Source organism: Rhododendron vialii, chromosome 10a (genome assembly GCF_030253575.1).
Source record: "Rhododendron vialii isolate Sample 1 chromosome 10a, ASM3025357v1".
NCBI lineage: Eukaryota > Viridiplantae > Streptophyta > Magnoliopsida > Ericales > Ericaceae > Rhododendron > Rhododendron vialii.
Window position 1 is genome coordinate 38,576,341 of NC_080566.1, and position 25,616 is coordinate 38,601,956.

General features: G+C 36.9%; 2 protein-coding genes and 1 long non-coding RNA gene across 7 annotated transcripts; all 3 read left to right on the forward strand.

Moving 5' to 3' along the window:
• The first annotated feature begins 2,973 nt into the window (after positions 1-2,973).
• On the forward strand, positions 2,974-5,148 carry LOC131302541 (transcriptional corepressor LEUNIG_HOMOLOG-like). Of its 2 annotated transcripts, XM_058329230.1 has the most exons (5): positions 2,974-3,187; positions 3,624-3,903; positions 4,016-4,097; positions 4,196-4,307; positions 4,832-5,148. In XM_058329230.1, exons 2-5 carry the CDS (start codon positions 3,821-3,823, stop codon positions 4,894-4,896), a joined length of 342 nt encoding a protein of 113 aa, XP_058185213.1. In that variant the 5' UTR covers positions 2,974-3,187; positions 3,624-3,820; the 3' UTR covers positions 4,897-5,148. The 2 variants fall into 2 exon arrangements, 1 of the variants encoding a protein (XP_058185213.1); XR_009191798.1 differs by lacking the exons at positions 3,624-3,903; positions 4,016-4,097 and having other exon boundaries at positions 4,832-4,883.
• A 5,876-nt stretch (positions 5,149-11,024) lies between these two features.
• Positions 11,025-12,203, forward strand: LOC131302542 (uncharacterized). Its single transcript, XR_009191799.1, has 2 exons — positions 11,025-11,172; positions 11,234-12,203. It is a non-coding gene; the product is annotated as an uncharacterized LOC131302542 (long non-coding RNA).
• An 8,725-nt stretch (positions 12,204-20,928) lies between these two features.
• On the forward strand, positions 20,929-25,416 carry LOC131302547 (uncharacterized). 4 transcript variants are annotated; one of them, XM_058329240.1, is made up of 6 exons: positions 20,929-21,438; positions 21,692-21,949; positions 22,028-22,156; positions 22,247-22,445; positions 25,154-25,185; positions 25,275-25,416. In XM_058329240.1, the coding sequence occupies exons 1-3, from the start codon at positions 21,025-21,027 to the stop codon at positions 22,097-22,099; spliced, it is 744 nt and encodes a 247-aa protein (XP_058185223.1). In that variant the 5' UTR covers positions 20,929-21,024; the 3' UTR covers positions 22,100-22,156; positions 22,247-22,445; positions 25,154-25,185; positions 25,275-25,416. The 4 variants fall into 4 exon arrangements, with proteins under 4 accessions (XP_058185223.1, XP_058185220.1, XP_058185221.1 ...); XM_058329237.1 differs by having other exon boundaries at positions 25,154-25,416; XM_058329238.1 differs by lacking the exon at positions 25,154-25,185 and having other exon boundaries at positions 25,223-25,416.
• Positions 25,417-25,616: the final 200 nt, after the last annotated feature.

Below are 25,616 nucleotides of genomic sequence, written 5' to 3' on the forward strand. Positions count from 1 at the left end.
AGGACTAAGGAGGACTGCAAGCTGTGAACACTTTCACATTCACGAGATTCTTCGTCCTCCACCCTTGATCATCAAATTCTTCATTATTGTACGTGTTGTGTTGTCACTCCGTGTGTAAAAGTTGGACAAATCTCCAACTATTCTCCAATCAGTCCTTGGATCCTCAAATTCTTCATTATTGTATTGTGTTGTCGAACTTTAGCTATATTCACTACAAGAAATTTAGGATCTCCCAACGGTTTTTTAAGTAATGGTTGAAAAAACCGTCAATATAGATAGTGTTTAGCAACGGTTTGCAAAACGTTACTAGAAACAGGACTATAGCAACGGTTTTCATTCAACCGTTACTAGATTACAAGACTATGGCAACGGTTTTCCATAACCGTTACTAAAAACCGGACTATAGCGACGGTTTCTAATAACCGTTACTATAAACCGGACTATAGCAACCGTTTTTATTAACCGTTAGAAGATTTTTACACTGCCAAAACCAATTTTTTTTCATGTGATCGGTTTTCCAAATTCGAACTAACGATCGAGACGGTTGACTTTTTTTTCATGTTGATTAAATCATTCTCGTAAAAATTTGACTCAATCGGATTTGTTATTATATTTAAAATATATACTTGTGTTGTATTTTTCTACTCAATCAAGTATGTAACGATACCCGATTAAATTCATTTTTCGTAGGGTGTTTGGACAAATACGCCAAAGTGGCTTATTTTTTGTCCTTATTAAATTTTTTTTCGTATTTGTTAGTTTCTCGTCAATTTTTTGGGGATTATTGCTTCGTCATGACAAGCGGAATATAAAAAGTAAAAAATTTCGATCGAAATCTAATTTTTTTTTGAATAAAGATGAAAAATTGACTTATTGGCTTATTTTTGGTCTTTATTCAAAAAAATTAAGTTTTGATCGAATTTTTTTACTTTTTAGATTCCTCTCGTCATGACGAAGCAATAATCCCAAAAAAATTGACGAGAAACTAACAAATGCAAAAAAATTTGAATAAGGACAAAAAATAATCCACTTTGGCTTATTTAAAAAATAGACGATTCCAATCGGAAAAAAAAAGTAGGTGATTGTATAGTATAAACCGAATTTAAAAACTTGGATTAAGAATAAATCGATAAAACTCTAATGACACAAGTTAGCCCAACCAGTTTGCATAATATAAATATTAGAAGGCCCTTTAAATTACACTAGTGCTGGGCTAGCCCAACTGGTTTGCACTCACGTGCGCATACGCGAGGTCCCGGGTTCGATTCCTAGGAGGAGCAAAAATTGTTGTGTTGCCTTCCATGCGCCATGCGGGTGCCACGTCTGCTGCCATGTGGGTGACAGGCGGAGGCCATTCAGCGCCACGTTGGAGCCACGTGGCGCTGACGTGGCTGCCATGTCATATTTTACCCCAAATTTTTTTTAAAAAACTTGCCTTTAGCAACAGTACAACCGTTGCTAAAGAAACCGTTACTAAAAAAAATTATGTACCAACGCTCGTCAAAACCGTTGCTATACCTCTACACTGACGGATATCTCGCAACGGTTTGGAGAACCATTGGTGTTGCTTTTAGCAGCGCTTTTTGTGTTTTTTAGTAACGCTTTTGACCGTCGTTAGATCCTAATTTTCTTGTAGTGATTTGAATCAAATTCTTCATTAGTAAAAGTTTGACACATCTTTAGCTATATTTGAATCAGCCTTTGGATCATCAAATTCTTCATTATTGTGTTTTGTTGTCACTTTGTGTGCAAAATCTGGACAAAGGATTCTTATTCCCCCCAAACACCGCATTTGTATGCATGGGCTAAGGAGGACTGCAAGCTGTGAACACTTTTCACATTCACAAAATTCTTCGTCCTCCACTCTTTTAACATTCACGAGAAGACTACGCATTTTAAACTCTGTATAACTATGGAAAAAAAACAAAAAAAAACCTCAACAAGGTCTAAAATATCAAGGGTCTTGATCATCAAAATGGATCCCGAAAGGCTTGGTATTCACCAGAACAAGACCCTCTAGTCTCTTTAATAGAGTATTGTTCTATTGTTCAAGTTTGTGATTGACACAGACTTACTTATTTTTTATAAAGAAAAGAGTAGATTATTCATTTTATAGAAGTCTAGCTTTACTGTAGAGCGTTCGTTCAATATTCAATCAAGAGAAATATATCTTCTTCTTTTTATTTTTATTTTTATTTTTATTTTTTGAACTAAAGAGAAAAAAGAGATAGGGCAATATATCTTAACAGTGTGGTTTTTGATATTTAATCAGTGTTACTCGTCCACTATTGAAACGACGTAGTTTTACGCCTCCATTATTGAAATGAAGTAGTTTTAGTCCAAAAAACATAAGCTTAACAGCAGCACCAAACAAACAGACAAAGAAAAAAGAAAAGAAAAAGGAACTCCAACCATTCAGGTTTTGCCACGAGACTTTTATATATATACCTCATCTTCTACATAGTACATGACATTCACGAGACTTTTACCTTTGACCGTACCTCATATTCTATAATACATTTATGAGAGCATCTTTATACGGAGAGATGCATAATTTCTATAGTACATTCATGAGACTTTTGTAGTGATAAAGCTAAGAGGACCAACCACTCTCATACTGATAGGGTATCGATGGGCACCTGGGACCCACTCTATGTCCCGCATGGATAATCCGAGCCGTACAATGATTTAAAAAATTAAACCCAAGTGGGCCCGTGAACAATTAGCAATCAATTTGATAAGTCTAGGTGCTTGATCCAATCTTTAATTTTTTCATTTAGATTTCAGGATTCCAAGTTTGAATAAAAAAAAATGAAAGATTGGATCGAGAACCTATGCATATCGGATTGAGCTGGTTTTTCATAGACCCACTAATTATTATTTTTTAACTATTGAATGGTTCAAATCATCCGTGCGGGATCCGGAGTAGGCCCCGCGTGCTCGTCGGTACCCCATCGTTATGCTATTGGTTGGTACTTCTCACTCTCCACTCCTCCAATGCCTTTGCGAAAAAACAAATCCACCAAAAAAAAAACTCTCTTCCTTCCAGAATCTCTTTTATTCTGCATATAATCTTCGTATGTATATTTTTCTTGGCTATACAGAGATTAGGAAGTGATGGAAGTCATGTGCGTCTCGTGGAGAAGCAGAATCGGCTCTCCGACCATATTAGCAAACATAATTATAGGTAAGTGTATCTCTTTTGTTTGTTGGCAGAATTAATTGTTTCTTCTGTAAGTAATTTCTACAATTTTGATTCATGAAACACTGTAGATCTCGTGCTAATAGTAGGCTAGGACAGTAATTTATCTGATAATAACGTAGAAGTTAATATTGTAGCGATTGATGCACCTAGGGGATTTCTCTTGAATGGTGGTTTGTCTTTTGGGACATCTTCATTGCAAGAATGAATGTGAAACATTTTGAGAATCTAAAACTGTAGCAGCTTATATAGAGCTGGCTCTTTTATATATTTTTGGTTCAATACTCATTTATATTATATATATGCTAACTTATGAAGATATTATTTACCTTAATTGTTCTTAAAATAAAATTCAGACTCAACACAGGAAAGCAAGAGAGCACCAGCAACAACTATAAATGCAGAAGTTGACAAAATTCAGACTCAACACATGAAAGCGAGAGAGCACCAGCAACAACTATAAATGCAGAAGCAGTTGCAACTCATGCAATAGCATAATGTCAAGTTGCAGCGAAGGGACCCTAACCATCCTGCCCTTGGTGGTCCTATCAATGGTATGAAGTATGAACTCTGAAGGAATGATAGGGCAGCCATCAACCATCTGTACTTGTTGTAAGAATGTACGAAGAAAGAATTGAACACCCCCATGCGATGGATTCCAATAGGATGGCCGTACTTAAGTCAGCAACGAATCAGCAAGGGTGAGGTGTTTGAACATTTTTGTCAACTTCATTCTTGTTCTTTATGAGCTCAATATATTTGCCTACCTTTTATGTAGTTTGAGGTCATTTTTTCGCTGTTCCTTTGATTTAGTCAGTTAGCCCAAGCCCTAAGGCAACTCTGGGAACATGTCTGTGGAGCAAAACAAATGCAAGGAAGACCTCAAATGACCACTGTAATTACTCAGATCATACTCCTGTGCACTTAGTCATTCGTTCTGGTACAAGCACGTCCTGCACCAATCTCATCTTGTTTCACGTTTGGAATTAGCAGGACATCATTCAAGAAGTTAATATGGGTGCATCTCAGAAATCTTTGCCAATGGATCCTTCGTTTGTTTACGGACAAGCAACTTTACAATCAGAATCTGGACTGGGTGGTGCAGGTAGATTACCAAACCCTTAAAAGTATTATGTTATAGTACGACATGTGTGCATGACTTATGAGAAATTATGACTTTTATACATGACTTATGAGAATATTATGGTTTTCATTTTTTTATCCTACCGGAATGCCGATTTGAGTTTAAGTTTGTACTCTCATCCTCCCAAATTTTGCAATGAGAATGATATGTAGGTAGATGTGTGAGTGAGTGTGTGTGTAGCATAGTACGATGGATTATCTTTTAAAGTAGTTCCCTTCAGTTGGTTTTGGTGCTTGGGTTGTAGAGTTTGGGTGTGGGTGTGTTCAATTGGTACGTGGTGGGTGTTTGCGATTGGATGAATCATAGGCTGATCCTGTGGATGAATCTGCTTCTTCTAAGTGAGGAATCAAGTAGTGTTGCTAGGGTACAAGTGTTGTCCATTGATTCAGGGGTGTTAAAGTGTTTTTGCTGTTGATCAGGGGTGTCTAAGATTACGCAGAGTTTTTTTTTTTTTTTTTGCTGATTTTATTGGCACGCCGTTGTAGAAATGCAGAGGAGTCAGCTGAGCATTTCCTACTTCACTACAATGCAGCTTGGAGCAAAGTTGTGAAATCCGTTCCGTACCGGCCGCTACGAACCGTACCATTGCTTAAACAAAACACAAAGACTCAAGATCCGTTCCGGTTAAAATACCGGCCTGTTTCGGCCAATACCGGACGATACCGGTCTGTTTCGGACATTTTCCGGTGTTCCGGACAATACAAAATTACCTTCTCTCTCTCTTTTTATTTTTATTTTTATGACATAAGTTGTGGACTCTAAACTAATTAAAAGAAACTTATATATGATTTTCTTCGATTAAGATCACGATGGAATCCTGCTCTGTTTCATAACTTTGTTTGAGTCTTTTTGGACAATATTTTGCTGCCATTTGTTTTACGGAAATGGTTTTGCAACTTGGCAGATATATATAAAATATTAATTGCGGTAAATCTAGGACGGTACCGAGATACAGCCTGGTACCGGTACGTACCATTCCAGTAATAAAAATGGTACGCTGGCTGGTACGGGATTGACTACTTTGGCTTGGAGAGCTTGTTCAAGAATAATTGATTTGTGGCATATGCAACAATGGTTATGCCAGATTCATATTACCCCTCATGTCATGTTGGCTGGATTCAAAATGAGTTAGTGTTGCTTGGATCTGATTTTGTATGCGGTCATATGGTTGTTTTGGCTTGGAAAGACGAACTGTGTATGATTTGCTTTCCACACAACGGAACTTGTTGCTTAAATAGAACTCGCATACAACATTTGCTATGCTCATCCACATTTATAATATTAGAAACAATCAAAATCGATATCTAAAACAGACATGACAAAAGTCTCGATGCACCTAGTTATTTGTAATATTTTTCTCACATGTGACCCAAAAAGATAGTCTATAAGATAGTCTATATGGGAAAGGCTGTCTGTTGGGGACATTTTTGTCATCTTACATGAATTTTTTCCAGCTTTAGTATAACTGGTGAAGCGGTTGGGCGGCTCGTTCCCATGTTCCGGGACCGGTTTAAAAGGTTTACCGGCTCAACGGGTAAATCCAGTGGTTTGAATTTCCGCTTGACTAAAAAAAAAAAAATTCCAGTGGTTCCCAAGACCAAATGGTTTTTTTTATGGAGATTTAGAGGCCAATCCTAAAAAGTAGGTTTGGATTTAATTTAGTTTTGATAAAAATATTTCTTCTTTATTTCAGTCCTTTTTTTTTTTACTTTTCATGTATTTTTACTATTTTGCCTATTTTTATTAACTTTTTGTGTACATGTCCATTTTTAGTAAAATTTATATTTTTAGAATCAACTCCAGGCCCATATTATTTTGGACAAAAATACCATTGGCTATGAGAACTGGCTATGAGAACTGTCAATTCTCATAACGAGTTAATATAATATTTAGGACAAAAATATCTCTGTCAGTTCACATAGCCCGAGTTAACATATTAATTTGGACAAAAATACTCCTGAACTGAGGCTATGAGAGCTATATTTTTAAAAGTAATTCCTGAATCATATTATTTCTGACAAAAATATCCTTGGCTATGTAAACTGGCTATGAGAACTGCCAAGTCTCATAGTCAGTTCTATGAGAACTGCTCAATTCTCATAGAGAACTGATTATGTGAACTGAGTAATGAGAACTGGCAATATGAACTGCCAATTCTCATAGTCAGTTATATGAGAACTGTCACTTTTTATAGTCAATTCTATGAGAATTGACTATGAGAAGCTACTGTTCTCATAGAGAACTAATTTTGTGAACTAGTTATGAGAATTGGACTATGTGAACTGGTTATGTAAACTGAAAAATGCACACTTCAAAGTCTTACCATACATTAAAATACACGGTTCTCATAAAAAATATATAGTTATCATTGAAAATACACAGTTCTAATAGACAGTTCTCATAAAAAAATACATAATTCTCATAGAAAAATATACAGTTCTTATGAACAACACACAATTCTCATAGAAAATACACACACGAATAAAAATTGAACAAAAACAAAAAGGTAATCAAAACCAAATATAATTATAATTGTTTTCATCGCCATGTCTTAAAAAAGTAATCAAAGTAAAAAAGTAATAGTTCACATAGAAAATAAATTGATTTAGAATTGAATTTTTAACTGCAAAGTCTCATAGTCAGTTTTATGAGAATTGTTCAATACTGGCTATGTGAACTGAGTTATGAGAACTGTCAATTCTTATATTCAGTTCTATGAGAATTAGCTATGAGAACTGACTGTTCTCATAGAGAACTAGGTTTATGAACCAGTTATGAGAGCTGTACTATGTGAATTGGCTATGTGAACTGAAAAATACACAGTTTACATAATCTTACCATACACTAAAATATACAGTTCTCATAAAAAATATATAGTCCTCATAGAAAATATACGGTTCTAATAGACAGTTCTTATGGACAATATACAATTCTCATAGAAAAATACGCAGTTTTCATAAAAAATTCTCATGAATAACATACAGTTCTCGTAGAAAATACACACATGTACAAAAACAAAAAATTCACATTTCTCTTAGACAGATCAAATTGAAAATATACACAGTTTTCATAGAAAATACACGGTTCTCATAGATAGTTCAAATGAAAAATACACATTTTTCATAGAAAATACACAATTCTCATAGAAAATATAAATGATAAAAAATACACAATTTTCATAGACAATTGTCATGAACAATACACAATTTTTATAAAAAAAATATACTCAATTCTCGTGGTCTCACCACACTAACATTACCCCCACAATACACCTCAAGTGTCAAAGTATCTCTTACAAAGTATTAAAATTTGTTTAAAACTGCATCACGACCCCCCAAGTGGTAATTTCAGTTGCCGTGGCAACAAGAAAAAATAAAAAAAAGGAAAGATGCTACTGACCATAGTCATTAGTAATCTAAACTGGTTCAAATTCCTTGCAAATTCAACTTCCCGATCCACGGCATGTCCACAGCCACCGCTAACGGCAGGAAAGACGAGGAACTTGGGGAGGTTTCTAAAATTAGTATTAAAAACCTGAATAGTTTACACCATTTCCACCTCCTCTCTGCCGACGCCATTTCCACAACTGTATATATTCGCCGGAGCACTCTGCCAACACCGACTTCCTCCAGCATCGGTGCATAAACCAATCGGCGACTCCACCACCAGTCTTCCTCTCCATCCCCGTCCATGAAAAACTTAGAACGTCGCCGGCGACCGGCTCCGCCTCGACGGGCTGAGCCCTCGATAGATTCGGTTGAGGGAGTGTCGGTGAAGAGAGCTTGCTCGCCGTCGTTATTGATGATGACCGGAGCTCGTGAGACAAATCGGAGCGTCCGGTAGCTTTCCGGTGAATCTCTCACGTGGAATTACAGATCTTGTTACAAAGCAGATAGATATAAGCAGAGGAGAGAGAGCGAGTGATGGAGTATGGTTGCAGAAAAAGCAAGTGAGGAGAAAAGAAGAGATCTGGGTTGGACGGGCAAAAAAGGAATTATTCAACGTAACCAAGCCTACGTAGGTTTGGGAATAATATTTAGGGTTGGGATCAAACCGAACCTAAAAATAAGGACTAGTCTCTAATTTTTTTTTTTTTGAAGAGTTCAATTTTATCTAAGACAAAGTCAATGCATTACATTAGAATCGAGAAGGAATTGCAAAGTGGGCGGAATTCAACCCGAAAAGAAAATACAATTCCTACTAAGATAATTTGCGGCTAGCCAATGCGCAACTTTGTTGTTCTCTCTACAACACCAAATAAAGTACCAATTCCCAGAGGTAGCCTACTCTTTGATGTCATCTACTAGAGTTCTAATCTCCCATGGTCCAGAAAAATTGGAGTCCTTAAAACAGTTGATAAGTTCCAGGCAGTCCGATTCAAAGATTGCTTCAGAAATGTCCAGTTCCATTGCTACGCTGCAAGCTATTATGAGAGCCCAAGCCTCAATGCTAATAGCCGAAGTTGCGATCGTTTTTCCCATACGCCAGAATTGAGCTGTTCCACCACTATCTCTCGCGATAACGCCAAAGGCAGCCAAGCTGCGGAAAATTTAAAAGCTCCATCAATATTGAATTTCACGACAGAGGAGGGGGGAGGGGTCCATCTATTCTCCCCAACCTGCCGTGAGGCACTAATTTTAGAACCCTTAAACAACGCAAGCAAGTAATCAAGCAAGTAATCACGGACACCCACAGAAGCAGCTTCAATTGTTTCCGTCGGATTCAGAGGTTTTACCCGAAAAGATGAAGGCATTCCCAGACTTCCAAATGGCCCAGCACTGATGAAACAAGACCAAATGGTTTCGGACACTCATCCGGACCGAAAGCTTAGACGGTCGACATTCAATTGGTTGAATGGGGCCGTCAGATCTGGGTTATAAACATTGAATGAAACCAACTAAGCATCCAGACCATGTATGAGTAATTACTCAGCGTTCCTGGAGTTCAACGGGCCCAGATGGCCTGACACTCCTAACCATTATCATATAGAGACAAATGATTACGTGGTATGGAAATATAGTTCACTTTTGTCACATAGTTAGGAGTTAATGAGTGATCCATATTGTATGGTTTCGTTCTTTTATTTGCAAGGACTATGACATTACAATGCCACATGATAATAATTGACCACCATATAATGTATTAAGATAATTTTTTGATTTGTTATATTTTGAAAGATTTGTCAACGTTCGAGCAAAATCTTGATGAGTACAATAGAAGCAAAAATTAAAGAAACATTTTAGATTAGATGCTTGACCTTAATATTGGATGGAAACATTTCCCACAATAGTTGGATCCTACTCTCCTGTCACAATGCAAGATCCCGGTATCTCAAAATTAGAATCAAATCTTGTGGAGTATCACGATTTCCATCCCACAACAGTTGGATCCTAGTCCCCTATCACGATGCAAGATCCCGTTTTCCCAAAATTTGAATCAAATCTTGTGGAGTATCACGATTTCCATTCCACAATAGTTGAATCCTAGTCCCCTATCACAATGCAAGATCCTGTTATCCCAAAATTTGAATCAAATCTTGTGGAGTATCATGAAATTCCTTTGTTTCGGCCAAAATGAAAATCTTCATTTGTTTCAGGCAAAATGAAGATTTTCATTTTGGCTGAAACAAAGGAATTTAACAGCTAAGGCTGACCGTGAAAAAAAAAAAAAAAAAACAGCTAAGGCTGAGTTTGTACGAAATTAATTTTTCCAAAGAAGACCGTGGATATTATTTAGTAACTTTTAGGTGGTAGTAGTATGTTTTTAGTCTTCTTTCGTTATCATTTTTGCGTTATATCGATTGTCTCAACGAGGAGTCCGAAAAGTGTAAAATTTTAATTTGAAAAATTCATATAAGTTAGCGCTAAAATACTCTAGAAGATCGTATTTTTTAGATACCGGTTGGTTGGCCTTCCCCCTGAGAGGCTTTGAATTTTTTTGTCTGTGGTGGACTTCTTTTACCTTAGTGTATGTTTTTATACTTTTGAAATTTTTTTTGTCGAGATGAATAATGTGATGCAAAAAAATTTGACCCGAATCTATCCTTGTTCGTTTGGGGGTCTCAAAACCTTTAAACACAAACTCCAATTTGTTTTCTCTATCTATCTCTCTCTACTCATTACTTTCAAAAACCTTCTCCAAATTTTCTGAACAATATTGTTATTAAGAGATGGCAACGGTGCAACTTGGATTCGGGGTCATTTTCCCAACCATTCATATCATCAATCAATGGTTTGGATGTCAAAACTCTCCCAATTTGTATTCGGACCGTTGAAGACACTTCTGGACGGCAGGGATGCTACATTAAAGGCTATAGAGCAGTCCACAACATAGCCACCCCAACAACTCAGTTCGGCTATTGGAAAAATCAAAATAGAAACTTAGAGCATCCCCATTGTAATAAGTAAATAATGTGGATAAGCAAATTTAATAACAATGCTCAAAAAACACTCTACATTATAATAAGCAAAGTTACAAGTTTTTTAGCAAATAACCAAATTCCACCTATAAAACGACCGGACAAAGAGTTCCGGGAAACCACAACAGGAACATTACTAAACCATTGGACAGCTTGACTCGTGACCAAACTCTTGATAGGACAAGGAATACTCAAAGAGGTTTTATCCAAATCCCACATATCTCTGACTTTTAGAGCTCAATCAGATATAATTAAGCAGAGGCCCTTCAATCATAACCCTAAGAGGCCCAGATCCGAGCCAATTATCAAACCAACAGCTGGTACTAGCCCCATGTTATGCACTACCAATCCTTTCTCCTTTTTTAAACAGCTCGTTCCCTTTACAAACACTACGCCAAAGAGGAGAAGGTTTGGAAGCATGTTTATCAATACTGCCAAATAAGGACTTTGCACCAAAGAGAAGGAGAAGGTTTGGAAGCATGTTTATCAATACTGCCATATTTGCCTTTAAGAACTTTGCACCAAAAAGATCGAGTTAGGCTCATTATGGAACCTACAATTTAATTTAGCAAGGGCCACATGATTAGGCGCCTCATGGGAACTCCGAATGCCCAGACCTCTCCCAAAGCTTTTGGTGTCACTACATTATTCCAACTAATGGCATGGAGCTTACGGACCTCAGCTGTTGAACCCCAGAGGAAGTCCCTATTCAGCGTGTCTAAACGATTGGAAACCGAAATAGGCAAGGCATTAGTTGGAAACCGAAAAGGACTGTATTTGGATAAAAGGGGGGTGTGAACATCAATTCCCATTATGAATTAGGAAAACTACCGTACTCATTGATGACATAAATGCACTTTATAAATACCATGATGATAAACACATTACAAAAGAGCAATAGGTACACATCATATAAACACACTACTACATCAAGCCACGTAGAGCAATATATAGGTACATCAAATGAAACTCCAAATACATATACTAGCACACACTACAAGTGCAGAGCGCCACACACCATGCCAGACCAGCAAAGGATTATTGGTGAACTCCTACGGGCACAATACATAAACTAGAGTTCCCCCATGTTGCCTAGTTTCATGGCTTACTTCTTTTAAGGTGGGTTTGTATTACCGAAGGCCAGGGCTGTTGTATTACTTAAGGTTATGGCCAGGACTGTTGTATTACTTAAGGTTATGGCTGATGGTGTGATCACTAAGGCTATATCATAATCCAAAGTTGGACTCGGCGTGGACAAAAGATGACGAGCCGCATCGCACCTTTCAGTGCTTGCAATGCAGAGAAGTGCAAAGGTAAGTACGTAAAGGTAACCGATAGAAGCCATTGTTGAGCAGAATGAAGGACAAGAAGTTATGGAAGGATACTGAGAAGCAAAGGAAATTAAAGGACGGGCAAAGAGGCTAAATTTTTATTGTGATGAAGGAAAGCAAACTGGTTGATGTCCATATATAGAGGGAGAAAATAGAATGACGCAATCTGTACCTAGGGGTTATTTGGAAATTTGCCAGATTGCTATCATCAGAGTTGGGTGATATGTTGCTTTCGGGAATCGAAACTCTACACATGGGATTATATAATTAGAAAACTGAGATTCCAGCCAGCTAGACTTTTTGGCTCCAAGACTAACCTAATTATTTCTTTTATGGTTGTCAATGTCATCGATTCGAACCATATACTGACTTTATTATTAGATAAATGATAAAGATTATTATTATTATTATTATTATTATTATTATTATTATTATAAGAGAATCCGCAATATAATAATCAAAACCAAAAGGTTGTTAAAGTTAATAATGTTTGCTCAAAAAAGTGCTCACATTGTAATAACCAAATTTAGCAATCTCTTGGCAACTCATTAAATTTTAGCCTTTAAATAGTCAAAACTAACAACCTTTTGCCAATAATCAAATCTAATGGTGTTTTCAGAGGACGATGTTGTTTTCCAGGAGGATGTCTCTCTCTATGGCTTTTTGAACTCAAGATTGGGCGGGTTTGAGGTATTTTGATTATTTTGGTTTTGCTTAGTGGCTTTGTGGTTTTGGTTTTGGCTATTTTTTTTGGTTTAATTTAGTTTTGGCTTTTTTCTCTTTTTTGTTTGGTTCTTTGATTTTTCGGCTTGTTGCGGATGGGGGTTTAGACTTAGGGTGTGAGGGCTCGCTTGGGTTGTTGGTTGTTAAGGTTCTGTGGTTTACTTTGGTGTTTAGTTGGCGTCTTACCTTCTTTTAGGTTTCGAGTGGCTTTTGCCGGTGTGCCTTTGATCCTTTTAATCTTTGTAATCCTTTATAAAGATTAATAAATTTTTTTTGCTCAAGCAAAAAAAATTTTATCAAATCTTAATCTAATGATCCCCACATTTTCTTTTGAACCATATACTTGCTTTATTAGAAAAAAATGATCAAGATTATTATCATCATAATAATAAGGTCATTGTTATTGGGTTAGCTTAAGCTTTCAGCACCACTCGTGTGGGAAAAGGCAAAACAAAAAGACTTTCTTTGGCCTACATATTGGAAAAAACAATGGTGTCCCCCGCCAAAGGGGACACTGCTATACCTCCCAAAAGTTTAATGTAGTGCTTTGGAGTGGTTATATTATATTACTAGTATATGCCCGTGCTTGAAGACACGGAACGAACGATCAGTACACACAAATAAATTTTGAACCCACGTGCAATATATCAATCACTGCCCAACAAATCCAACTATGCGGAAAATAATAACCCAAGCATATTCATTGACATATTTAACTTGAATGAGCAAATAAAGAACAAACAATTTTCCAATCCCTAGAGATTGTGCACCTGAAGGCATGATGCAACACGTTCTCAACAAATGAGTCTGTGCTTGAAAGCGCTTATCAATTAAAAGGCATTAACCTAATATAAAAGTTTCTAGCACTGTCAACAATAAAATTACCTACTTTTAATAAAAAATATTACTTAGGAATCAAAACCGTTTCGAAGCTGCTATTCCATTCACAAACATTAACTAAGTCGATCAAAATGTATTCAATGTCACTAAAGACTAATGAATTCAGTACATAGAGGGGGCCATCCCCCTAAAATTCGAAGCCACCATAATTGATGTAGCACTTAACAGCTACCAACAATAAAAAAATAGAGTGGTAGCCAACAATATAAAAAGAAGAAGAAGAAGAAGATAGAATGTGAGTCATTCGGAAAAGGATAGCCAACAGTATGACCTCCACCACCACCTTCTATCTCTAGATACGTGCATATTGAATCTAAATGTTGGTGCAAAAACACTAACGTTAAAGTAAAAACACTAATTTCAACCAGGGTGCGTAGTGAGTCATTTGACTTTTGTTTAGAAAAAATTTGTTCAGAAACACAATAAAACACTAACTTTGAGGGCTCCCTCAAAAAACACAATCATCACCTCCTTTCTGCTACCATATAAAGTAAAAAAGAGTTAATAATTAGGAACTATAGCTGAAATTAAAAATAAACTATAAAAGTCAAAGTAAACTAACAAAATCATGATTTGGATAAACTAAAAGCATCTCTCTAGCTATATGTCTGCCGAGGACTTTTACCCGATACCATCATAAAGATTCTTCAGGAAATCAATAATTGCAACAAGTCCTTGAATCATTAATTTAAAAACACTCAAATCGATAAGGAAATTGTAAGTCTAAGTGATTTAAAGAAAGTTTGAATTGCTAGTAATTAGGAATCAAATAATAAGCTTTGGTTGCCATTTTTCTATACCATCTATAGAAACATGGAGCAACAGATCTTTACTCAAGCTAAAGGAATTTGAATTGCCAATCGATTTTGCTTATTCCAAATTGTTAAGGAAATTGTAAGCCAAGCGATTTTGCTTATTCCAAATGGATCTTGAATCAATTTAAAAAAACTCAAAATAATATTTTTGGCTGCAATCCTTGTTAATTAGCAGTAGAGGTGGTCTTTATCAAAGTAGAAGTAATATTGTTTGATGAAGAAGAGAATCTCTTCTATGCACGTGCGTTTTTAAAAATTATCACGACTTTGATTTATGATCAGTTGACCCAACCGTGCGGTTAGAAATTTTACCATGCGGTGCTGTGCCATTCAAATTTATCTCCCTCAATGCTCTAGCGTACACCTCATTGGTTGAACTTGAGTATGCACCCCTATCGTTTAACATTATCATTATTAAAAAATACTTCATGGTAACTGATACGCAAATGATACTCACACAACCGTTGTGTGTGTTGTGTAACTAATTCTGACCGTTCAGATGTGTTTGAACGCTCTAGATTTTTAAAAAACTCTTCAAAAGAAAAGTTTAACTCTTTCAAGGAAAAGTTTGAACGAATCTTGACCATTTATTACAACAATGGACGGATGAAAATTGGTTGTGTTTGATGTTTTGCACAACCGTTGTGCATGTAGCATCTTTGATCATAAGCAAGACTTGATTAAAAAGAAGTATTGGGTGATGGATATTAGTATCTTCACGAATAAGTTTTTTTGTTGAGTGGGACCCTTGACCTAACATGGCGTGTTTGTTTGGACATCTCAGTATCGGTGTGGCATACAGATAATGGCCGCTTTCGATTGCGTCGGACAATATTAGGATTAACATTCTTATTATTCATTCTGTAAGCGGGACAAAAAAAACAAAGATACTAAAAATTTCGGAGAGAAACGAAGATACTCAAAAAAACAAACGAAAAAGAACAGACTCGGAAGCCCACTAACTTGAAGTGGTTTGAAGTAGCGGCGTCGGCGTCCGGGGTTGAAAACTTGAAATACTTTGTTGGTTCTATAGTTTTACCCAAAAAAATTGTTTCTATGTATAGAGGTATAAAATCATAGGAATTAGCTTTTATGGAACCTACCTAATTGATACAGCCTACGTACCTAACTGGAATTCAGCAATTTAAATTTATTTTAGGAATCAATTAAGCTTTGAATTGCTAGTAATTAGGAATCAAATAATAAGCTTTGGTTGCCGTTTTTCTATACCATCTATAGAAACATGGAGCAAGAGATCTTTACTCAAGCTAAAACCCGAAATTTGAATTGTTAACTATTTTGTAACTATTTTGGGAATAAAATAAGCTTTGATTGCCGTTTGGAATCAATTGAAGGTTTGATTGTGTTCCTTTCCAATATTTCAAACTTCAAATTTTTGTAATATTAGATTACCATGATTGATTAGGATATTTCAATTCAAATGAGCTCCTTTTGTGGTCTTGAAGTTTTCGATATTTACCAACTGCCATGTTGTAGAAGGAATGATGAAAACAAATATGGACCATCGGATTTGTTTGTATGGGTAGATAAATTTTGGATAGGGATAAATCTGAACCGTTGAGAAAGAATATTCTGTAAGATACCCGTCCTGTTTTATAATATAGATTTTTGTAATAATGGCATAACATTTGTTATGTCATTTTAAAAAAGTGTTATACCTTCGAGTGGTTGTGTTATGCTATTTTTTAAAAAGTGTTATGACATAATATAATAATAATAATAAATGTTATGTCATTTTAAAAAATGATCCACATAATTACATAACATGTTATGCTATTTTGTGATTTGTTATATTGATGTCCCCAAAAAAGGCGGGGACATCGTAGCATTATCGCTACATATTTTACGAGATAATCGATTACATCAAAATAATTTAGTGGACTCACTTTGAATGTTGTGGTATTTAAGAAAATATTAGACTATGGGGTAAAGGCACATAATAGAGACGTAAAAATTATGGGTATACACTCTACTCTAGTGTTATAAACTAGGTGAAAGGTGACGTCCACAACACGTATGTCGTACCCGTTAATTTGTATAAGTGTAAAGAATAAGTTTTGTTTCGTTGATAATTGTGTAATGTGATGTTTACGACAAAATCTAATGGAAAATGATATATTGTGATAACCTGCTTATTTAAATTAAAATCCAAAATAAATTTAACAAAATTACTCGTGTAATTCCGTCGCCACAATTAATCTTGGGATATATATTTTTTTAAAAGTCAAGGTAAATATCGGATGTTTTTCTGTAAATGAGCTGGTGCAGACAGTGCAACCGGTTGGGAACCGGTTATACACTGTCGGTATTTTTTTTATTTATCAAGCGATATAATCAGTCAGGTCCAAATTAAAGCAATTCATAATCCTGGCCTTCAAAGAGTTTGTCTCCTGTGAGGCTCGAACCTAAGACCTTCCACGAAAGGAAGGTTGAGACTTATCAACTGCGCTAAACAAGCTCTCCTTCCGTAACTGTTTTCCAAGCAAATCCCATTCTCTCCTTTCCCTGCAAACATACCTCTCTCTCTCTCTCTCTCTCTCTCTCTCTCTCTCTCTCTCATTCACCGATAAAGAATCACCACCACTTCCACCAAACCTTCTCCGGGCGAGCAGCACTCTGCTCCGGCAAACTCTCGCTCTTCCAAGGTAATCTCTCTCTCCCTCTTGGTCTCTCTTTTCTCGGCTTAAACAAAAAGAAGAAGAAATGGAAATGGAGAGAGAGCACGCATGGTAGCCTTGGCCGCTGCAGGCCGCCTGAACCACCACCTCTTACCCGAACCACCACCTTTCACTTCCCTCGCCATCCCGTACGCCACCACCTCCTACCACCACCACCTCTCAGGCTCACGTTTTGCTCGCTCATAACCGCCCCGCCCGGACCCGTGGTTTCTCTCTCTTCTCTCCCACTGCCGCGTAACCTTCCATCTTTTCTCTTTTCCCGCAAATATTTTCTCCCTCCAAAACATATATGTCATTTTTCTCGCTTAAAGAATCTGATATGTTTTGGTCTAAATGGGAGCTGGATTTAGTAGAATCTGATGTGTCTTTCTCTGAAAACATAGTTTTATAGGAATTAGATTTTCATGACTTAAATAGCTCTTAATTGGGAACTACTATTGTGAGCCGAAACGTACAGGTTCCGAAGTAAACTATTAGAATTCGTACGTGTGCTAGCTTGGATCCACCCTACAGAGGTGAGTACTACGAATATAACTTGGTTACATAGTTTATTTATAATGTTCTACGACTATGAAATGTTGAATTTGGGAAAATAAATGACTTGTATGAAAGCGTCTAGTGCATAATGAGCAATAATTGCTAAAATGAAAATTCAATGATAAGCATGGGATTCACATTTAAAAGGAAAGAGAGTGAAATCATTTTGTTATATATCGAAACATCTGGGTGATGATTTGGTGTCCAAAGTGATTAAGGATATAGTAAGGTATATATCCTATAGACTTGATATCATTTCCCAATAGGCGGAGTCACTTCCTCAAATAGTTGTTGGTGTTCCGCTCAACATAGATGTTTAATTCAATATTACGGTTTAACAGTTTTGAGCCTGAAAATTGAGTTCTCTCTTTAAAATTATTAATAATCATATCTTGTGAAAGAATCAAATTGTGTTTCAATTATTTCCTGTGTTAATTATACAACCTTAGTATATCATAATTCTCATTGAAATGGATTTGTTTTTGTATGAAACCCTTTCAGAAATTCAAGGTTAAAGGTACGTGATACTATTATCGAGTGATTTACTTTGGTGATTGCAGTTGTAGTGGTTGTCTTTCAATAAATCGGATTTGCGGTTTGTAATATTGAATTGTGAGACTTGTGAGTTTTCCATTTTATTTGGTGGCAACAATGAGCCACGTACTGGTTTGTCATTGACGCCGTTAGGTGAATATGTAGTCTTTTTTTTTTTTTTTTGAAAATGTCAATTCATTATATCACCCGAAGGGGAAGATTTCATCATAAATACAAGGAAAGAACCAAAAATTACCAAATCGAGACACGAGTTATTGCTTTAAGCACACACGCTACAGACTCTAGGACACTCTGCCGAAGCAAACCTACACTACGTGCTGGTATATATGAGAGACCCATCAGCGACTCAGAAATTGACAACCTACCGGAACTTGAACATAAAAGAAAAAACTGAACAGCCACCAGAAGCCACTGAGTTATCACCCTGATTTAACTCGCTGAGTCGCCCAGGTGAGTTGAAGCAAAGAGTCACCAAGCAAATCTGAAAGCTGTCTGGCTTCTTCCCCGGACTGAAACGAAGCTCCATCGCTGGCCGCCTGCGAAATCCAGAGCCTTATTGTGTCGGGAGAATATGTACTTGATTTGCACGTTTTCTATTTTATTTGGTGGCAACAATGAGCCACGGGTTTGTAATTGACTCGGTTAGGCGAATATGTACTTGATTTGCACGTAAATATATCCGCTCTGAAATACTATTTGAATAAAATTAATACTTCTTATTTTAGAAAAGTTTTACAAACATGATTTAGAGAATGCCTCAGATGATATTAATTTATTCACTGGCGGGTCATGGATTTGTTGGTGCTTCCGGCCGGTTCTTCAATTAGATCCTGTTTTTGTTGGTGAGCGCTTTGGCTCTTGTTGCTTAGTTAATTGGTTAATTGGTATATATAGAGTCTATTTTTCTCGATGAATGAGATCGATGTCGTCATAACTTTACAAAACAATTTACCACTTCATAGACGGGAAATTAAGAGTGTGAACGTTTCTTCCATGATCAGGAATATTGGCAAAATTTCCAAAAGTAGACAATGGTAGTAGTTCTATCTATATGGACATGGATAGTGGATGTGGATACTTGGAGATGAAGATTAGATTTGCCTGGATTAATTGCAAACAGTCTTTCTCATGTGGTGACTTCTAAGGCTATTATTAGGAATCTGCTGCCATGGAATTGGGTGGCAAATCCCACAAATTTTGTTTCCTCTCTTTTAGCTAAAGAATCTTTTGCTTCCTTGTAAGCCCGGCTGGGCAGTTTTGGGTAGCAAATCCCACAAATTATGCATGCAATGGTAAACACAAACTGCATTACATGCTCTGGATCGAGAAGATGAAGCTCTTACGAGCATAGCTACCCTTTAAACTCGATTGTTTCTATTAACCGAAAAGCCAAAAAAAAAACCAACTAAAACTAGGACGGTAAATGAATTGAGTTGTCCGTGAAATGTTCAAAATTCAACTCGATAAAGACTCGTTCGAGTTTGATTCGTCTAAATAAACCAAACCTGAGCCTTATTTTTAGGCTTGTTTTATAAATAAGTCGAACATGAACCTAACAATTTTCGGCTATATTAGGCTCGCAAACCTAGAGATATGCATATCATGGCAATTTTATATATGCACATAATGAAAATTTCAAAACTTGTATAAGGATTAAACTCTTTCCACCATAGGTAGAAAATACCAATTTCCCACCACCTATTGTGGTGTGTTCATTGCAAAAATTGAAACCGTTTATCTTGTAAGACTCGCAAAGTAGTGGAGTATATTCACAATCATCATGCCACAACCATAATCACCACTTTATTATCGCGCAATCACAATCACTACTCCACCACAACCACATTACATGGTAACCATTCGTAAAAGTAAAAAATAATCACTATAACTAAAGGAAATAAAATTAATTCATCTTTTGTTTTAATTCAATGATTAATATGTTTATCAAATGGTTTTTTTTCAACTCACAATCGGTGCATAAAAGTCTTGTACATTGCATATGGTACAAGTCTTTTGTTTACTAAAGTTTTGACGCCAATAAAAACAGTTTTGGCGTTATTATTTTCCTAACCTAAATAGTGAGATGTAAACAGGGCCATGGGGATATATGTCTACTATATCTAATGAGAGAAACTTATTTCTCGTGCAGTTATAAACAACGTATTTACGAAGCTGTACAATCTTAGTCGTCTGTTTTGACAATTAATTGTCCGAATTTTTAAAAAACTATTTGCACGAATAATTTTTCTAGGGCGCTGCTATTCGCAGCCCTTTATTTTCTCTCATAGTCCACTACATTTCGGTAAATAGTTATTGAAATCATACATAACATTTCGGTAAATAACTGTTGAAAACAAGATTATATTTCGGTAACTACATGTCGAAAATATGTTCAACTTTCGGTAAACAACTGCCGAACATACATTTTTGGTAAATAGCTGTTGAAAAAAATATTATATTTCGATAATTGGATGCTGATAATATATCTCAATTTCAGTAACTAACTGTCGAGTATAATTAAAAAATTTTAACGGGCTATGGGAGAAAATAAAGGGCTGCGAATACTGACGCCATTTTTCTAAAATTCGAACTCTCAAAACTCTTTTATACGGCCATCTGATAGAGCCAGAGGACATTTGAGTGAATTCGTCTTCTTCAAATTCTCCGAATTAACTCTCTCACTCTCGATCACGAGGATCTATGGTGAAGGCGGCGTACGCTTCAGAACTCCCGTTTTACGTGCCTATTGGTCCTATTGTGTCCAGACCGGTATCCGAGAAGGCATCCGATGTACCATCGAGCTCCACCACCGCAAACAAGCCGGCGTACGCTTCGGAACTCCCGTTTTACGTGCCTACCGGTCGTATTGTGTCCGGACCGCTATTCAATGAGGTATACGAAGAAGATGTACCACCGATCACCACCGCAAACAACCCACCGCCTCCAAGTACCACCCCAGAAACCGATCCACTTTCTTATCGATCCCTGCTCCCTCCCGAACCTCTGTCGTCGTCGTCGTCTTACTCGCCGTATGGTTTCTACGGAGCCTTTATCGATGTGCATCCGATGATCGAAGCCTACAACTTGCCCGACTACCCAAACAAACCTCCCAAGGTATACAAATTGTGAATCTATTACTATTATTAAGAAAGAATATGGGGTCAATTTCTTACATTATTAATTGTCCCCTTTTTCATCTAGGGTTTGGTGGAGGACTGAAATTGTATATTCTTTGAGAATCAAGTCGATAGATAGTATATTTATTGGAATTTCCCCTGTAGACCTAAATAAAGTCCGCAATGTTAAATCAAGAATATGGGCTTTGTGGTTTACGTTTGATCAAACTAATTGTCCCCTTTTCATCTAGAGTTGGTTGGAGGGCCTTGAACGGAATTTGAATTTTAGAGTAGCAAGAGCACGAGCCCTTGGTTGGTATCCTCCCCACACTTCCCAACAGCAGGATGAGGAGGAGGAGCATGGAGAAGGAGAAGAACGGCCGACCAAGAAGCCTCGTTTTTCCATAGTGCCATATTTACTGCCTTCTCTCGAAGTACCACGGATTAGAGTTCGTAACTTCACCAAGGAGGAGAGGGAGATTTACAACAAGATGGTCTTCGATAGCGATGTATGTATACAAGTGTGTCCAATATGTGTATGTTCAATAGGATCTCTAATTTTCATTGTTTCCTATACATACGTACAGGGTTTTGATTGTCCTTACGTTCCCCCTGAGATTGCTATCCCTGGTATCCTCAAGCCAGTTAAAGTGGAATAGCTGAAGGGCTTGGAAGATATGGCAGACTTAGCTATGAAACACTACAATGACCAAAATGTATATTCGCGCTCTTTGGTTCATTAACGTCCTTCATGTTTTTGACTATGTTTCTTGTTATTAGTTGTAACTTAGCTCGTTAAATTGTAGAACACGTCGTACCAGTTTGTCGAGGTCATCAAAGCCAATATGAGGTGGGATAGAGGTAGTACATATAACATTACCTTCCAGGCCAAGGACGGCACAACTTGTTCTCCTCCACAGAACTTCCAAGCTCTTGTGACTAAATTTATGGACAACACTAAGGTCCTCTTTTGCAGGGTTGAACAAGTATCCAAACCACCCGGAGGTACTAATTGTTTCATTTTGTTTGCTTTTATGCTGCTTTCAAATTCATGCCATGGCTCTTGACCACTAGTTGGTCCCTTAACTTGTTTTCTCGCTTTCCATGTTATTGGCCTTTTTCTTTGTTCACTGCACTGTTGCACCTTTCACAAAGTGAAAATCAGCTGTCAGTTTGATGGCCTTTTTCTGAATAATGTTTCTTTTGACTTTATCCTCAATCCAGATAAAATGCCACGCTAGTGTTGTTTACAAATGGTAGGAAGAGAACCTGGATTCGTTCAGCATATTCAAAATTGTTTTCCCATCCAATGTCTAGTGTTTGCATTTGTCACCTTTGGTAATTGTTCTGTGTTCCTGCACCATTGTTTATCTTGAGTTTCCCTTTCCACAAAATACATGCCTATGCCCAGTTTGTCATAATGGCTGTAAGTATACTTCAGTAATTTGGTTTGGTTATTCCTCCTTGCATGTTATTCCAAAACATGAAAACCCAAAGTTATATATGTGGACTATGAACATATGGTAGATTTGTTAGCAAAGATTGATGTTTTGTGTGTCGCCTTTCGCGTTCCTTCTAATATGATTTGTGTTGTAAATTTTGAAGCATTCATAATTCTCGATGCAAAGATCATCCCCCCCACCCCCCTTCCCCCCCTTTTTTTTGGGGGGCTGATTTAACAAGCAACTGTTTCTCAGTGAACCACTATATTCTGGAACATTTAGGCGGTAACAAAGAAGAGGATCTCAACATATTGTTACTGTGGTGAAAGGATTTGATGTTTCTGTGTATTAGAAATTCACTTGCCTATCTTCTGTTTGGTATAATGTCAGCTAGTATTTTTTGATATTAGAGTTTCAATGCAATTCTATGAACTAGAAGTTGAGGCACACAAATTTTGTATCGAGATCATAATCTATACATAACAGTATCACTATTAAAGCATCATAAAATCATCAATAAGCTCTCATGCACCCGACAGTATTTTTTTCCCTTGTTTCTTTTATGGGGAATGAGCTTCAGTGATGTAATGACTCTGGAAAAAGTGAAACGAACCAATGAAGATACCGAACATAACACCAAAGGAAGGAAGTAGAATATTCTTGGACAAACAGAAGTATATGATAGTGAATCAGGTGACAAGGCTAAAAGTAAACACAAAAACTTAAGAATCGAATTCGACTGCATGAATTACCATCCACGTGCATAGATAACATGATTGAAATCAACACAGTTCTGGGTCTCCTCCGCAAGTGATCATTAATAGTCGGGTAATCAAACAAAAATTTCCATTCCATCCTTGTTCATTTTCTTCACAAGTTCCAATTGAGGCTTTGCCTTTGGCAGCACAAAATGTGGGTGGAAAAGGGTAAGGTTAGTTGTGAAATCCATTGGTTTTGATTTTCATGGAGAGCCCACTAACGTATTAGTAACAGAAGCAGTACTGGAAACCGAAGCAGGTTTGGGGGATGAATTTAATAAGGGGGTTGTCTGACTGTCTGCCATCATTTTTCCTTGGATAACTTTCCATTGTCTTGCTATCTTTGTTCTTTTGTGTTGCTTTGTTTTGTGTTATTTCCCCTTGCTCTTATTTTCACCGACTTAGAGAAAGGAAAAACAAAATGTATATGTACATAGAACACCATTGGCATTTATTTACTTGCAATCACCGCAACTATTGTAGCATTTTTAGGATTTATGAGTCAATTAGATGCCTAGTTGAGGGAAAAAACCCAATTTATCTCAACTTAACTGCCAAATTTGTTCCAATGACGTGTCATTTAATTCAACTGCAATGTGCTTATTACTTAAGAGACATCATTTAAAACGAAATCATATCATCATTTTACTATACGAGCAACCAAATACTCTACCTATGGAAAGAGCACAAGATAAGGGGAAAAAAAGGTCAAACTTCGTTTGTTTTCGTTTTGTTGTGCTACCTAAGGTCAGTCTTGTGCGAGCTAAACTACTGTAGAGAGTTCATTGAAACCATTGATTTTGGTAAATGATATCGTCATTTTACTATATGGCAATCAAAGTCTTTACCTGCGAAAAAAACACAAGATCATGGGCTTGGAAAGAAAAAAAGTCGAACTTCCTTTGTTGTCCTTGTGGTGTGTTACCTAAGGACAGTCTCGTGCGAGCTAAACTACTGTAGAGAGTTCATTGAAATCATTGATTTTGGTATATGTAGAATCTTCTGAATGCGAAACGACTCTTTTGTAGCTGTACAATGGATAGCGACTCTTTTGAAGCCATGTTCCTATTGTTTGCATGAATATAATTGGAAAATAAGTTCACATCGTATCCAAAACACCACCTTGAATATAACTGCGAGGAGACCTATGCGTGGGGGGCAATAGTTTGTGAAGGAGTTAATAAAACTGCAAGGTGGGAATGAATTTAGGTTGCCTGTATGTGTAAAATAGTGTAAAGCAATGATTATTTAGTGATGCAGTTGATGATGTTTTAGGAAGCTTAAAAGGAAGTAGCAATAACTGTAATGTTCATCAACGTTGATAATGGTGTACATCTACATTGAGTGTTTGCTTAAAAAAATGGAAATTGTGTGGTTGGACCGTTGGAGTGTGTGTGTGAAAATTCTTGAGGATATAGTAAACCATGTGGGCTTCTGAATAGAATATATTAATCGTTTACAGATTTTTAATGTTTGTTTTTAAAACTTATCAATCTCTTATGCTATTTTGCAGGTCCCAAAGAGACATCACAGTAGTTTCACGGTGTTTGTTCAACTTACTAATCTCCTGTGCTATTTGCAGGTCTCCGGGGGAGACATAGCGGCCACTGCAATGTAGTAATACACTTATGTAGTTTTGTAGTTATGTTAATAGAACTCTTGTTACTATCTTTGGATTGAAAGCACAATTACTTTTAACTTTGTGGCAAGTGTACTGACAAACTATGTAAGCGTGTTATGGGCTCGTTTGTCGCAATAGTGTTATTGTGTTCCAAATATTGTGAGTAGAATGTAGCAGCACTGTGGCAACGTTAATGGCAAATATTGTGTGTTCTAGAGAGAAACTCAGCTGACACAGGAAGCAAAACACTGGTCTAGGTTTTGAGCGGGAGGCTATCGCCTCTCCCCCAGCTACACCGCCCTTCCACCGTAAACCCACCCCCTCCAAATAAGCATCCCCCACCCCCGCTACACCA